General features: G+C 40.2%; 3 protein-coding genes across 3 annotated transcripts in view; all 3 read left to right on the forward strand.

Moving 5' to 3' along the window:
• Nucleotides 1-5,942, forward strand: part of LOC107599235 (solute carrier family 13 member 5-like) — a 21,709-nt gene extending 15,767 nt beyond the window's left edge. Inside the window, exons 11-14 of the mRNA XM_016290769.1 lie at nucleotides 1,411-1,450; nucleotides 3,283-3,383; nucleotides 4,943-5,080; nucleotides 5,317-5,942. Coding sequence (XP_016146255.1) covers nucleotides 1,411-1,450; nucleotides 3,283-3,383; nucleotides 4,943-5,080; nucleotides 5,317-5,442 — 405 coding nt within the window. The 3' untranslated portion in view covers nucleotides 5,443-5,942. The remainder of the gene's footprint in view (nucleotides 1-1,410; nucleotides 1,451-3,282; nucleotides 3,384-4,942; nucleotides 5,081-5,316) is intronic.
• Nucleotides 5,943-6,414: 472 nt separating this feature from the next.
• LOC107599285 (mediator of RNA polymerase II transcription subunit 31) lies at nucleotides 6,415-8,359 on the forward strand. The gene is made up of 4 exons (XM_016290829.1): nucleotides 6,415-6,847; nucleotides 7,136-7,210; nucleotides 7,416-7,512; nucleotides 7,751-8,359. The coding sequence occupies exons 1-4, from the start codon at nucleotides 6,826-6,828 to the stop codon at nucleotides 7,962-7,964; spliced, it is 408 nt and encodes a 135-aa protein (XP_016146315.1). The 5' UTR covers nucleotides 6,415-6,825; the 3' UTR covers nucleotides 7,965-8,359.
• A 3,878-nt stretch (nucleotides 8,360-12,237) lies between these two features.
• The window catches only part of LOC107599264 (multidrug and toxin extrusion protein 1-like), an 8,336-nt gene continuing 5,683 nt past the window's right edge, over nucleotides 12,238-14,890 (forward strand). Inside the window, exons 1-9 of the mRNA XM_016290808.1 lie at nucleotides 12,238-12,420; nucleotides 12,732-12,833; nucleotides 12,913-12,981; nucleotides 13,058-13,206; nucleotides 13,357-13,399; nucleotides 13,825-13,869; nucleotides 14,088-14,185; nucleotides 14,279-14,376; nucleotides 14,656-14,769. Of these exons, the coding sequence (XP_016146294.1) occupies nucleotides 12,238-12,420; nucleotides 12,732-12,833; nucleotides 12,913-12,981; nucleotides 13,058-13,206; nucleotides 13,357-13,399; nucleotides 13,825-13,869; nucleotides 14,088-14,185; nucleotides 14,279-14,376; nucleotides 14,656-14,769 (901 nt within the window). The remainder of the gene's footprint in view (nucleotides 12,421-12,731; nucleotides 12,834-12,912; nucleotides 12,982-13,057; nucleotides 13,207-13,356; nucleotides 13,400-13,824; nucleotides 13,870-14,087; nucleotides 14,186-14,278; nucleotides 14,377-14,655; nucleotides 14,770-14,890) is intronic.

Below are 14,890 nucleotides of genomic sequence, written 5' to 3' on the forward strand. Positions count from 1 at the left end.
TGACAGACAAAGAGCTGGTCTGAGGTCCTGAAGCTTTGTGTCCGGTCTACGTAGCACATTAAGGCTCGGACGGGACAGAGCAAAGCTAGGGCTGGGTCTGCCTCCTCCGGGGGCAGCGCTTGCAGACTCACCACCTGATCCCTGAAGGGAGTAGTGGGAACCTTGGGCACATAGCCGGGGCGGGATCGGAAGTCGGCCGGCCTGAACTCTAGGCACGAATCGTCGACCAAAAATGCGTGCAGGTCACCTACCCTCTTGATGGAGGCCAGTGCAAGCAGGAGACGAGTTTTCATTGACAGAAACTTCAGCTCGACTGTCTCCAAAGGCTCAAATGGGCCATGCTGTAGTGCTGTGAGCACTAGAGTCAGGTCCCAAGAGGGTATAGAGGGGAGGCGTGGAGGATTTAGCCTTCTCGCCACCCTAAGGAACCTGCTGATCAGGTCATGCTTCCCCAGCGACTTCCCTTCTACGGGGTCATGGTTAGCAGCGATTGCAGCGACATAGACTTTGAGGATGGAGGGAGACAGCCCTCACTCCAACCCTTGCTGCAAAAAAGACAGCACGACTCTGATCGGGCATTTTCGGGGGTCTTCTCGGTGAGAAGAACACCACTCAGTGTACAGGTTCCACTTCAAAGCGTAAGCGTGTCTCATAGACGGTGCTCTCGCTGAAGTGATGGTGTCAACTACCTCTTGGGGTAGGTCACCTAGAACCGCCGCGTCTCGCAGGGACCAGTCATGAAGTTTCCAGAGGTCTGGACGTGGGTGCCTCGTCTCTGAGTCAGTAGATCCTTCCTCAGAGGAATCAGCCAAGGCGGGGCTGTCACGAGGAGCATTAGTTCCGGGAACCAGATCCGGGTGGGCCAATAGGGCACCACTAACAGGACCTGCTCCTCGTCCTCCCTGACCTTGTGTCTGTGTCTGTGCAAGAAGGCTCACTGGGGGAAACACATACTTGCGAAGGCCCCATGGCCAGCTGAGTGCCAGTGCATCCGAGCCGAGTGTTTCCTCGGTCAGGGAGTAGAACAACTGGCAGTGAGAGGTTTCTGGAGAGGCAAACAGGTCTACCTGAGTGGCTCCGAAACATCTCCAAATCAACTGGACCGTCTGGGGATGGAGTCGCCATTCTCCCGGGAGCGCAGCTCGAGACAGCTCGTCGGCTGCCCGGTTGAGCAGCCTCAGGAATTTGAACAACACGAAGCGACTTCAGATGCTTCTGACTCCAAAGGAGGAGGTGGCGGGCAAGTTGCGACATGCGACAGGAGCGCAGACCACCTTATCGGTTGATGTACGCAACTTTCGCAATGTTGTCCGTGCGGACTAGTACATGCTTGCCTTGTAAGCGCCCTTTGAGACGGATCAAGGCAAGGTGCACTGCCAGCAACTCAAGGCAGTTGATGTGCCAGTGCAGTTGGGGCCCCGTCCAAACCCTGACACTGCAAGCCCATTGTACGTGGCCCCTCAGCCAGTGGTTGAGGCATCCGTGTGAACCACAGCATGCCTGGAGACCTGGTCTAGGGGCACTCCTGCCCAGAGAAATGCAAGGTCTGACCACAGGGTGAAGGTTTGGCAGCAGGACCCAGTGAGTGCCGCGTTGCCATGCCCACCTCGGGATTTGGCCATGGAGCCAGTGCTGAAGCGGTCTCCCAGGATCCTCTGAAATTTTTTCAGTGGGACCGCCATCCTGCTCTTGAATGTATTCAAGCAGTTCAACACCGACTGAGCCCGTTCCTGCGTGAGGCGTGCTGTCTGTTCGACCGAGTCCAACTCCATACCGAGAAAAGAGATCCTCTGCGTCGGGGAGAGTTTGCTCTTTTCCCAGTTGACCCGAAGACCCAACTGGCTGAGATGCGAGAGCACCAAGTCCCTTTGTTCGCACAACTGATTCTGAGACTGAGCTAATATGAGCCAGTCGTCGATGTAGTTGAGAATGCGAATGCCCTGTTCTCTCAGGGGAACAAGGGATGCCTCCGCAACTTACGTGAAGACCCAGAGCGACAGGGACAGCCCGGAGGGCAGGACCTCGTACTGATATGCTCGTTCTTCGGACGCGAACCGTAGCAATGGTATGTGGTGCGGAAGGGTCGACACATGGAGTACTCGTCCTTCAGGTCAATCGCTGCAAACCAAATCTCGGGGACGGTTGCACCCGAAGATGCGTTCCTGCGTCAACATCTTGAACGGTAACCGGTGAAGGACCCGGTTCAAGACATGCAGGTCCAAGATTGGTCGTAACCCACCGCCTTTCTTGGGTACAATGAAGTAGGGGTTGTAAAACCCCATCTTCATATCGGCTGGAGGGACCGGCTCTATCGCATCCTTCGCCAGCAGGACTGTGATCTCTGCACGCAGGACAGGGGCATCTGCTGCTTTCACTGAAGTAAAGTGGACGCCCCTGAACTTGGGAGGGCACCGGGCGAACTGAATAGCATGGCCGAGCCTGACGGTTCGAAGAAGCCATCGAGACGGGCTGGGTAGCACTAGCCAGGCTTCCAGACGCCGCGCAAGTGGCACCAACGGAACTACAGGCGCAGTGGGGCAGCGAGGAAGAATGCAGGGACCCGGCCCAGGCGTCTCGTAGCCGGTCCGAGGCACCCCGAGAACCAATCGTGCAACCTTGAGGGCTCGGGACACGGTGGAAGTCTCCAAAAGAGCCCTACCCCCACGGCGGACCTGGAAAGCATAGCCGTTATTTCTGGATCTGATTCAGGCATTGTTACAGTCCAGGAGGAGAGCAGCGCAGCCGAATCTTCCTCTCCAGAAAGCTCTGGTTCACCCTCTGATGCAGCAATCGACATCTGGTCATTGGGAGGAGCGCCAAAGGATACGGCTGGTATGATCCTTGTAGAGGGCCCAGCACGTTCCATTGGCAGCTCAACTGGTTGCGGAGTGCAAGAGGAGCGATGGTCCCCCGAGGATTGGTCCTTGGAGGATTTGCCACCACTGTTACCCTCAGACCGCCCGTGCTACTGCCTGAAGTAGCCCCCGCCTGACTGCCGCCGTGACGAGAACTAGATCGAGGCAGAGGCAACGGCACTCCGCCCCTTTGGGGAAAAGGAGCTTGGACCCCAACTCCGAGATGAACATCTTCTCGCAATGAGAGCCATGACTCATTCACAAACACCACCTCAGTGTGCTAGAGGCCCAGGCACGTGAGGCAGCGATTGTGACCATCACCCAGCACCAGGTAACGACCACTTCCAGAAATGCCCGGGTGATATGTTGTCTATAGCAAGACACACATCGTCTTTACAAAGACGTAACGTCAAGTTTGCCACACAACGGGCGATTGCCATTGTCGTGTGTCTGATGATAGCTACCTTCACTGAATGCACCAGCAATGTTGCCACAGCAACATTATTTCTGCCTATACTCGCATCTATGGTATGTATACTTCTAATATTTACCATGACTTGCATGCTCCTTGTACACTGTCACAACAAGGGGGGGGGGGGCACAATTTATTTATTTTTTTAGAGAGACTTTGTATTTATTCCTCTTATTTCTTTTCCACAAAAATATTAGGCAGAATAACTAAAATCTGATAATACAAAATGTGTCTTGCAGCAAATCAGCATATTAGAATGATTTCTGAAGGATCATGACACTGAAAACACTGAGTATTGACAGCTAAAATTTCAGCTTTGCCATCGCAGGAATAAATTACACTTGCATAAATTATATAAAATACATTAAATTTAAATACAACAGTAAATTCAAGTAAAAGAGACTTTCAAAAATTTCAAAAACATGGACAAATCTTACAGACTTAGACAATCTTACTGATTCAGTTATTTTATTAAAGATTGTCAACATGGTTTCATGTTGTTTCAGCAATAGTGAGACAAATTCTCACTGATTTCATGTTACATTCACGTTGATTTTTAAAAGGAATAAAAGATTTATTAGTTTATCTGACATCAGTATTATACTAGACACATAAAAACAAGTTGCGTAATTGTGAAAAGGTTTTTCACACATTTATTTATGAGCACAACTTCTTCCTCCATTAATCTCTCACTGGGTTGCACCTTTCTTGCTGTGCAGAGTTGGCACATCCTGCCCTGTTCTCATGAATTAGCCTATGCAAGGGAGCCTGTGAATGGAGGGATTTGTAGGGAGCTAAAGCTGAAGTGGCTCATATGGGAGACCCATGGAGATGTGCCATTGTTGTCTGGTTGAGGGAGGAAGAATGAGAAAGAACAGGCATTGGGGGAGGGGGGCTTTTAACTTCACTCGCTAATTCATCCATTGCTGGAGGCAGATAAGCAGACACTTTTGTATGTGCCAGGGATGTCCATTCCTCCCTCTGTTACCTGTAACACAATTAAGCTTTGAGAACTTTGTGTCAGCTTTGAGTCAGATCACTGTAGAAAGTAGAAAGTTTTAAAGAGGGTTTGAAAATGTAAAAAAAAAATGAAAATGAAAATCTCTGAATATTTACTTACCCTCAGGCCATCCAAGATGTAGATGAGTTCTTCATCAGAACATATTTGGTGAAATGTAGCATTACATCAGTTGCTCACCAATAAATCCTCTGCAGTGAATGGGTGCCGTCAGAATGTCAAACAGCTGATAAAAGCATCACAATAATCCACAAGTATTCAACAAGACACCATTCTATCTATTAACATTTTGTGGAGTGAAATGCTGTGTCAATCAGGACATTTTTAACTCTATACATAATACTAGCTTTTCCATTGAAAAAGTTGCGTTGATTATTGTGAGGCTTTTGTCAGCTGTTTGGACTCTTATTCTGTCGGCATCCATTCAGTACAGTGGATCCATTGGTGAGCAAGTGATGCAATGCTACATTTCTTAAAATCTTTTCCAATTAAGAAAGAAACTCATCAAAAAAAAAACATATCTTTAAATTCACTTCAATATATAGTATGTTTCAATAAAAGAAGCTGGTTTAACAGTATATTGTTTTGTTTTATTAGTCCCAGTCTATAGGTGTCAATCCTCTGTATGTTATGATCCCCTGCACCCTCAGTGCATCTTTTGCCTTCATGCTACCTGTGGCCACCCCTCCGAATGCCATAGTCTTCTCATATGGATACCTGAAAGTATCTGACATGGTGAGTGTTAATAAATAGTCTTTAATAATATGAACTGTCACCCTATTGGGAATTATTAAATCCAAAATGCAAAGTGAAATGTATAGACATAGATTTAGATGCACTATACAACTTTATAAAAATGGATCTCACCAAAAAATAAATGAAGAATTTAATTGATATGTAGACCTTGAAATAATAAAAGTATAATTTACTTTCATAAAATTGGTTATCCAAATTATCATTTTTATCTGCAGGCCAAGACAGGGATTGTCATGAATATCATTGGCATCCTCTCCATTACCTTGGCCATTAACAGCTGGGGCAGGGCTATCTTCAGTTTAGACACCTTTCCCAGCTGGGCAAACACTACAGAAGTGTGAGAGGCTGAATCCCTACCATCAGTCTGCTGTCAAACTGCACCATTCAGCACTATTCTCACCATGTTTCCAACCGAGAAGGCCAGACAGGGTCAGAGCCAGTGGTTGGTTTCACTGGAGATAATAGTGTGTCATCACTTGTACTGTGATTGTGCAGTTCAGTTGTTGTTTATGGATGTAAATTTGTAAAGAGTTCATAAATATGCTATAATAAAGTTGCTTCAAATGCAGCTTTAGAGGAATATAAGTGTAAAGCCAAAAGGCTAAAATCATATAGATATCATGCAGATTTTTAAGCACAAATATGCATATACAGTACCTCTAAACAGTGGACAGCTGTGTAAACCTCTGACATGCAGGGCAGTTTTAACAGAATAGTGTAATCATGTACAGTTCAAGATTAATTCAAACTCTCACTATTGAAATGTACAATGTAAATTAAAATAATGTGTTTTGTTCCTATCCCTACTAATAAATACACTTGTATTGTTATTTCACCTGTAGCATGTAGCCAATATTAAATCAGTACACTTTGTGTGTGAGTGTCTCTCTCTCTCTCTCTCTCTCTCTCTCTCTCTCTCTCTCTCTCTCTCTCCCTCCCTTAGAATATTGTTTCCTGACATTTGCACACATCTGAACCAATTAAAACGTAGGAGAAGACCAGGTAAGACAAAATGTGCATTTACAGATACATTTAAATATTTAGATGTTTAGCATGTAGAAGATTATGATGTTTCACAGTGGAAAAAGAAAACATACTTTCTGTTATTTTATTATTCTGTGCATTTCTAAAAGGACGGAAAGCTTTTGTTACTTATTTTATTTTATTGAGAAAAAAAAGTGTAATTTATGTAAAAATATTCAATCTAATATTATATAGCCTATATAAATAAGGAAAGTAAAAAAAAATAAACTTAATTAAATGTAATAATATTGAATAAATTGTAATAAAAAGTATAATAACTAAAAATATATTACAGCAAATATTGATGTCCAGATAAAGATATACGCCTATTGAAATGAAAAAATGCATATAATGCATATCCATTTAATAAATGTGCTGAAATGAGATTTAGTGACTTCCATGGTCAAGAGAAAACATTAAAGGTTGGAGAATATCTTAACCTACGTTTCACGTTCAGTTTATTTCAAACATATTTACTAATAAATACAGTAGTGAGTGCAAAGATATGACACACACCGACGGAAAGTGAAAATGTCGTAAAACACTTTTACGACACCAGCACTGGTTTTCTGGCAAATATGACGGCACCGTAGATCTCTTCAAACAAAACGAAATATGTTGTCTCCGTATTCTTGTACAGACATTTAAATATCAAACATTTTCTAGCTGTTACAATATCGTTTTCTCTCTCGCCATCTGCCATGGCTGGCGTTATGGAAACAGGTTTGTAATTTGTTGATAGTGACTGTAAACGTGTTGTTTTCCTAATATTCGCCCGCAAACACAACGATAAGACAGTTGTTTTTGGTAAACGAAGAACGTTACGGTTTTGATTTGATTGTGTGAGGTAATAAAACGTATACGTATAACTGTATGTATTATGTTAAATATAATTTACATTATGCTGAATTAAATTAATAAGGGGCTGTCCCTAAATATATTGCATTTTGTTCTAGCAATGTTATTTTAAATAAAAAGCGTTGATAACCCTCAAAATTCATACTTTCACAGAGGAGCAGGCAAGACACCGTTTCCAGCTTGAGTTGGAGTTTGTTCAGTGCCTGGCGAACCCAAACTACCTGAACTGTAAGATAAATAAAATTGAATGTAATAAAATAATTGTATTATTTGCTTATTTGAAATACTTGGTTACAGTAATCCAGATATGGAAATATTTCAGGCATTTCAGTTTGAATAAATAAATTCATATTAAACATGTTATTTATATTGTTAAATTTAGAAGGTTGGTCTTGTGTGTTTTCACAAAAATATCCTGTTTTTCATTGTGCAGTTTTGGCTCAAAGAGGTTACCTGAGAGAGAAGCCTTTTGTCAATTACTTAAAGTATCTACTTTACTGGAAAGAACCAGAATATGCTAAATTCCTGAAGTAAGTTCATGTTTTACTTTTTTATTATTATTTATGTAATCTTAGTTACATTTTATTTTGTAAACTCATGTCATGTGAAAATTAATAAAAATGAGCATATATTTATTATATATTCTTATATGCTAGACCTCAGCTGGCTAAAGATGTTCAGACATTATTCAATAAAAATTTTTTCCTCTTACAGTGATTGTCATATTACACTTCTGGACAATGCAGTCTAAATCTTTTATTTCCTTAGATATCCTCATTGTCTGCACATGTTAGAGCTATTGCAGTATGAGCATTTCCGAAAGGAGCTGGTGAATGCGCAGTGTGCCAAGTTCATAGATGAACAGCAGATCCTGCACTGGCAGCATTACTCACGGAAGCGGACGCGCTTGCAGCAAGCGCTTGCGGAGCAGCAGCAACAGCAGCCACAGGCTCCATCCCATGGCAACACCACATCCAAATGAAGCAGTCAACATGCTCCTGCTGGGAATTATTCTTTCACAAAAGCTTTTTTTTGTAAAAAGTCATTTTCAAATGGGCTTTTTCCAAATTCTAAATAGGACTTGGACTTTTAGACTGCTCTCTGTAGGCCCATAATGCTGTGTGTGTTTATGAACAACAGGAGAGAAAGGTAAAAGAGCTTCTAAGAAGGTAAGAGGAGAGTGATTAGATAGCTGTCTTACAGTTGGTTTTGCATTGTAAAAGAAATCACACTTATGAACTGAAATGTATTTCAATTCTGCATCAAACTTTGTTTCTTTATTACTTTATTACTTTATTCTTTATATATGCTATTTGTATTATGTTTCTGTGTGCATTTTAGACAAAAATGGAAACCCAATAAAGAAAAATAAGGCAATTTTTGAAGCCAATAATTCATTACTTTGTCTAAATAAATTTGAATCTATATATGATGAAAACATTTAAATATGGGGGAAAAGCACATTTGTTTCCACTGTCTGAACATTTTTACACCGTGGAATCAAAGAAAACGAGGAAGCTGACTCTGCTGCAAAAGAAGCATTATTGGCAGACCTCAAAATTTGTGCAGTACCTCCAATGGATTTAAAACCAATAATTTGTTCCTATGTTAATAACAAAAGACGAACAGAGTGGGATCTATATGTAATGAATAAACTCCATGAAATTATACCCAATGTTGGAAAAATACATTTCTATCAATTTTCCAATCGATGGGACCAGATTATTTATACCTGCTGTAGAATAGGTCATTCCAGGGGCCCGTTCTTCGTACCTCGCTTAATACATCTGAGATGATTTGAAAGATTCCAGATCTAGTAATCGTGATGACTGTTCTCTGGCTATTTTGGTTCTTCAAACGAATTTGCAGATCTGATTAAAATATCTGGATTAAGTTGTCTAAGATTACTGCGTGTTCCCCGTAAAGGGCAGATGTATCGATACTCGAAACCACGATCAGCAATGCAGCGATTGGCTGGCGGCAAGACAGCATCGTAATGACGTCATATAATTTAAAAAGACACCTGACGAAAAGCTTGACAAATTTCTGGACCTTTATATGGAAACAGCCAAGTGAACAAAACGTAAATGTTATAATAGATATATGAAATGTGCACTGTTTTTATTTTATTTATTTTATATTTTTTTACATGATTGCCAATTATTTATATTCACGATTACAAGTATTTGTACAGGCTTTACATTTTTGTTCAATGTTGTAATCAGCAATTCATGTAATTTTATCTTTGAAGCAGATTTGTTATGTGACAGCATTAATTAAAGTTTCTTAAGGGTCAAGATCAAGTTATCTGCATCTCCTGCGCTCCACCAAGCCACTCCCATAATAGCTGTCATCGCTCAAATTAATGTAACTGTACAGCATGTGTGTAAGACTCTTATAGAGTTATGTTATCAATGAGTAAAACTGTCTGTGTCTATAGTATTATAGATTACACAACATTATAATATTATTTTCAAATACATTTTTTTATTATTATTATTTTAAATGATTGTCCCTGGATTAGTAGGGTACTCTTGTAATAAGGTATCAGCTCCACTTAAAAAGATGCAATCTAATCCTGTTTACATGAAATAAGTCTGCTCCCGAGCAGGTTTAAGTTTATGGACCTGTTGCTATGACAGCAACTCCGGGATGAGCTTCGAAGAACCAAATAATACAAGATCGTGCCAAATCGTCAACAATCAAATCCAGCTAACTGAGTTAGCAACGTACCAAGAACGGGCCCCAGGATGACACATTAGTTTTTAAAACTAGAAGATCCTCCAAACATGTTGCCTCTGCCAAAACCCTTTATCCATGAAGCATGTTTTATTACATTGTGTTGGTTTTAACTCTGTGAGAAAACATTTTAACTCTTTTGAAGAGATTTTTAACAGAGTTAAGCCAAATACAGGTTTAGAGTTTTTTTTTTAGCAAAAATAAATTGTAAAAACATGATATAATTCAGACTTTTTTTTTTTTTGGCCATGAAAATAGCCACAGAAGCTGGCATGGTGTTAAAAACAAACAAATAATCTTAAAGCGGTTCTATTATGCTTTTTCACTTTTTTAATTTTAGTCAGTGTGTAGTGTGTATGTTTGGGCATAAAAAAGAGTCCACTCCAAAGGAAGCTATTTCGTTTTTAAAATCCCATTTCAAGAACTACAACGAACGGCTCGTTTGGACTACAGCGTTTGTTTTCCGGGCTTTGTGATATCACAAAGCGGCCCATTAGAATATCATTAAAAATAATTCCCGCCTACAGAAATTCGAATGGTTGGGGGATGGGGAGGGGCGAGGTTGTGGTTAGAACGCTTGGTTGAGTAAGTGCATCAGACGAGACGACGAAGAAGTGCTGCTGCAGAGTTAGTGCATCAGAGAAAACGAAGAAGAAGAGCTGCAGTGCTGTAGCTTCAAATTTTCGGCATGTCTAGAACAATTCTTACAAGTACAACACGAAGTAGCTGGGCGCCGCGGACAGACGCCAAACGGCACCGCCGGTGTGCCTACACTCATAGAAAATAATGTATTTGAATTTTAAAGACGTGGCGCGACGCTGCGCTTCTCGTCCGGTGCGTGACCGCCTGAAACGCTGTTTTTTTCACCTCCATGCCCAAATGTGTTTGTTTGGGCTTCCAAAAGCGGATAATGTCAGGAAACAGTGGTTGCAATTTATTTTTGAACTCTGTCCCTGAGCATTATAACCCCAATTTGCTATTGTGTGCTGCGCATTTTACTGAGGACAGCTTCCACAACATGAGAGAGTACAGTGCTGCCAGATTCGCCAAAAAGCTTTTGTTGAAAGACGGAGCAAGGGGGCGTGGCAGTACTGAAACACAGTCTAAGCTGTTCGCCAATCACAACGCACTGGGACAGCTAACCAATCATAACACATTTTGTTTTTGGGAAGGCGGACCTTCATCAAAGCCGGAACTAATCGAGTCGTTTGTGCCAGGCTGGGGAGAAAGTATTTTAATAATGTAAATTATGTGAAAAATAATGCGTTTTTCGAATCACCAAGCATGAGAGCATGTTCTAGTACACCCCCAAAACAAAATCAAGACTTTGTAAAAGAGCATAATAGTACCCCTTTAACATTTTTATGGTTAAGAGTTTGTTTAAAATATTTTTTTCTGCATGTAGGTAATTATAAATTGATTTTTTTTTTCTGTGAGAAAAACATCTGCCAAGAACAAATATAAGTTTATTTATAGGTGTGTGTAAAAGTGTCTTTTGCACCATTAAAGGAATATATATATAAATAAAATAAAATAAAACAAATATAAAATCTAAATTAATAAATCTAATTAAATAAATTCACTGCAGATGATCCATTGGTTAGCAAGTGATGGAATGATAAATTTCTCCAAATCTCTTCCAGTGAAGAAACAAATTCCTCAACATTTTGGATGGCCTGAGGGTATTTTAATTTTTGGGTGAACTAATCCTTTCATATAATCTGACATAAACTCTCTGTATCCTGAACTCCTCAGCATTTTAAACTCTGTTCATATGAACATCAGAAATATTCAAAGGTCTGTGCAGGATTATGTTAAATGTTCACAAGCTCCTCACATTCTTGTGTGTAACACAACAGGCTTTTTACAATCTTGAAAGAGGTGAAAGTAAGCCCTCCAGTGGTCGCTGAGGTAAAGCACAGAAATCATTCTGAATATAATCTTATTCAGGGACCTGCAGTCAATGGCAGTACAGGTTTGCAGTTTTGGAAGAATTATTTAACTATATTGTGACCTGGCGTTATGTATAATTGTATAACCTATGTATAACCTTTTCTTATGTATAAGTGTTTAATCTCTAGATGTATTCCTAGAGAAAGACATCCTAGAAAAAAAGTCCTGCCGTTAAATTGATCTTATCTGCACCACAAGGTTTGCAGAATGCAAAAGTTACAACCAGCTCACACAGCTATCAGCACCACATGATGACCTGCTCTGAGCACAGAGGGAACTTTCAGTGTTAGGTGGGTGTTATTTTGGGTTCTTCAGGATGATGTTGGTGTCCCTTTAATGAAACCTGACCTGCACATGCACTGACTGCTGTTTATATACTAACTTTGTGTACTACAACAGGAAGAAGCTTCAGCCAGACAGATTTTAAAGTGTTTCTTTTGAAAAAAATTCCCTGTGGCAGACCTTTTAAGGTATGTATTTTAATTTAATATGTAGATATATTTGTTTTATAGTTAACCAAGTAAAAGTTAGTGCTTTGTTGTCACAGGGGGCTGACTTCAGATATGGAAATTGACTGTATTAACACAGAAACCCAGATAAATGGATACCCAAGACAGGACATAAGCCAAGTTGCTCAGTCGAATTCACAGATTGTTTGTGATGAATGTCGAAGAAAACTCAGAAGTTTGTTACCAGTAAATTATAAACAAGAAATTATAGAGCTGCTAAAACTGGCTGGACCAGTGGTAAGTGTGAATATTAAGTTGACAAAAGTGTCAAAAGTAAATGAGATATAGCATTGAATTGTTAATGATTTTTTTAAAGTATAACAACAATTTAATTTAGTTTATCTGTTAATTATGTTTTCATTAATATGTTTAAATTAATATGTTTTCAAATCAATTTAATGTACCATGCTCAGTTTAGCTGAAAGCAAAGATCATTAATGTCACTTAAGATCCAGTGTAGAGTCAAATTAAGGCCTTATAATGAATTTTAAATGACAGTGAAAATGTATTGTAACTGTTATACAGTAAATGTTCTCCTCTTCGTGCAGTTTATATCTCAGCTGATGATCTTTCTGATCAGCTTTATCAGCACTGTGTTCTGTGGACACTTGGGGAAAACTGAACTGGCCAGTGTGGCTCTGGCTATTGCTGTGAGTTCAAAACATAACTTAATTATGGCAATCATTAAAACTGTAAACTGTTTGTAAATACAATCCTTTTTGCTCACAGGTTATTAATGTGACCGGCATCTCCATCGGCTCTGGATTGGCATCTGCATGCGATACACTCATTTCTCAGGTCTGATAGTGAATGTTCAGTAATGTGAGTGTCATTTGTACTCAGGATTTCATCAGAATTGAATTGTGTCCTCCAGACGTTTGGCAGTAATAATCTGAAGCGGGTAGGTGTGATACTGCAGAGAGGGATTCTCATCCTCCTGTTGGCCTGTTTCCCCTGCTGGGCGCTGCTCATCAACACCGAGCCCATCCTGCTGGCTGTCCGACAGAGTCCCAGTGTTGCCAGGTCTGACACTTTCAGCATTTACTGGATGTTATGCATTAAATAATGTTCCTGTTTAGCAAAATGGTGGTAGTAAATTATGCAAGTATTATGAAATAAATTGGTTTAAACAAGATTCTTTAACTGTGTGTGATTGCTTTTTTCTCTCAACAGTCTGTCACAACTCTATGTAAAAATATTCATGCCTGCTCTGCCTGTAAGTGACACATTAAACTTTTTTGCACACTATCATTTACACTGCAATTAGTACACCAAACAAATTGTAAATGTTAAGCAATCATCTACTCAAAGCTCATGCTGCTCCAAACGTATATGATTTTCAGTGAATACCTTTAAATTTCACTCAAAGTTCCTCACACAAAGCTTGACTTTGATTTTACAAGACTTTGCAAAAATACTTCACACGGGTCACATTAACGGCTTTTGTTGTAGTTTTGTGGTTCATTGTAGCCTTTTTGGAGCTTGACAGTTGCCAGAGTATTTTGTGTTTTGGGGAAAATATCTCCTTTACCTTTTGGAATGACATGAGAATGAGTAAATAATGAAATATTTATTTATTTATGTTTTCCTGCCAGTTTCCAACAACAATTTTCTTATTTGCTTTAAAAAAAAAACCTACAGGCTGCCTTTATGTATCAGCTGCAGGGCTTGTATCTTCAAAATCAGGTAACCTCCAAGTTCTTACATTCGTGTATTTGCCGACACTTTTATTCAAAATGACTTACAATGAATTTAAGCATTAAAGTAATACATTTAATGCCTAAGTTTATGCCTTCCTTGGTAATCAGACTTTGGTGTTGCTAGCTCCATGGTCTGCTGTTTGAGTACTGTGTTCTGTATATTGCTGTGATCCTGATGGCCTTTTTCTTTGTTTGGTTGTTTAGGGCATTATTTGGCCTCAGATCATCACAGGAACAGCAGGAAATGTCCTCAATGCTTTAATAAACTACATCTTCCTTTATGTTCTTGATCTTGGTGTGGCGTAAGAAGCTGTCTAGATTCTGTATAGCCTATATTTAGAGACTATATTTCTTGTTTTCTTCATTATTTGAATGACAACCTGATGTGTTCACAGAGGATCTGCTGCTGCAAATGCAATTTCCCAGTATTCCTTGGCAGTGATTCTCTATTTGTTCATCCGATGTAAGGGCCTGCATAAAGCCACCTGGGGTGGTGAGTTTCTCCTGTTCATTTCTGCAGAGATCAGTTTCCTAGTTCAGCATCTTGGAAAAAAGTTTGACAGCACACCAGTTTGTATTTAATACTTTTAATGCACATTCTACAAGACTAGTTTCCTCATATTCACATGGGTGTCATTAATAAACTATGTACATTGTTTTGACATGAATAATTTGTTTAAATTCTGTTTGTTGTTAATTAGTTTGTTATTTAAATGTGTGTTATTTTTCTCCCATGTGTCCTGCTGATATTGCCTCAAACACACACCATTAGGCTGGTCTTGTGACTGTTTGCAGGAATGGGGTGCCTTCATTTGCTTGGCTCTTCCCAGCATGCTCATGCTTTGTGCGGAGTGGTGGACATATGAGATTGGTGGATTCCTTGCAGGTTTGCAAACTTTGTGTATTTATTTCATTGTTTTTTTTTTCTTTAAAATATTTGACATATTTGATAAATATTGGTTTATTTTACCCCCCCCCCCCCCCCCCCCCCACCACAATCCCACATT

Source organism: Sinocyclocheilus grahami, unplaced genomic scaffold (assembly GCF_001515645.1).
Source record: "Sinocyclocheilus grahami isolate Dianchi unplaced genomic scaffold, SAMN03320097.WGS_v1.1 scaffold263.1, whole genome shotgun sequence".
Taxonomy (NCBI): domain Eukaryota; kingdom Metazoa; phylum Chordata; class Actinopteri; order Cypriniformes; family Cyprinidae; genus Sinocyclocheilus; species Sinocyclocheilus grahami.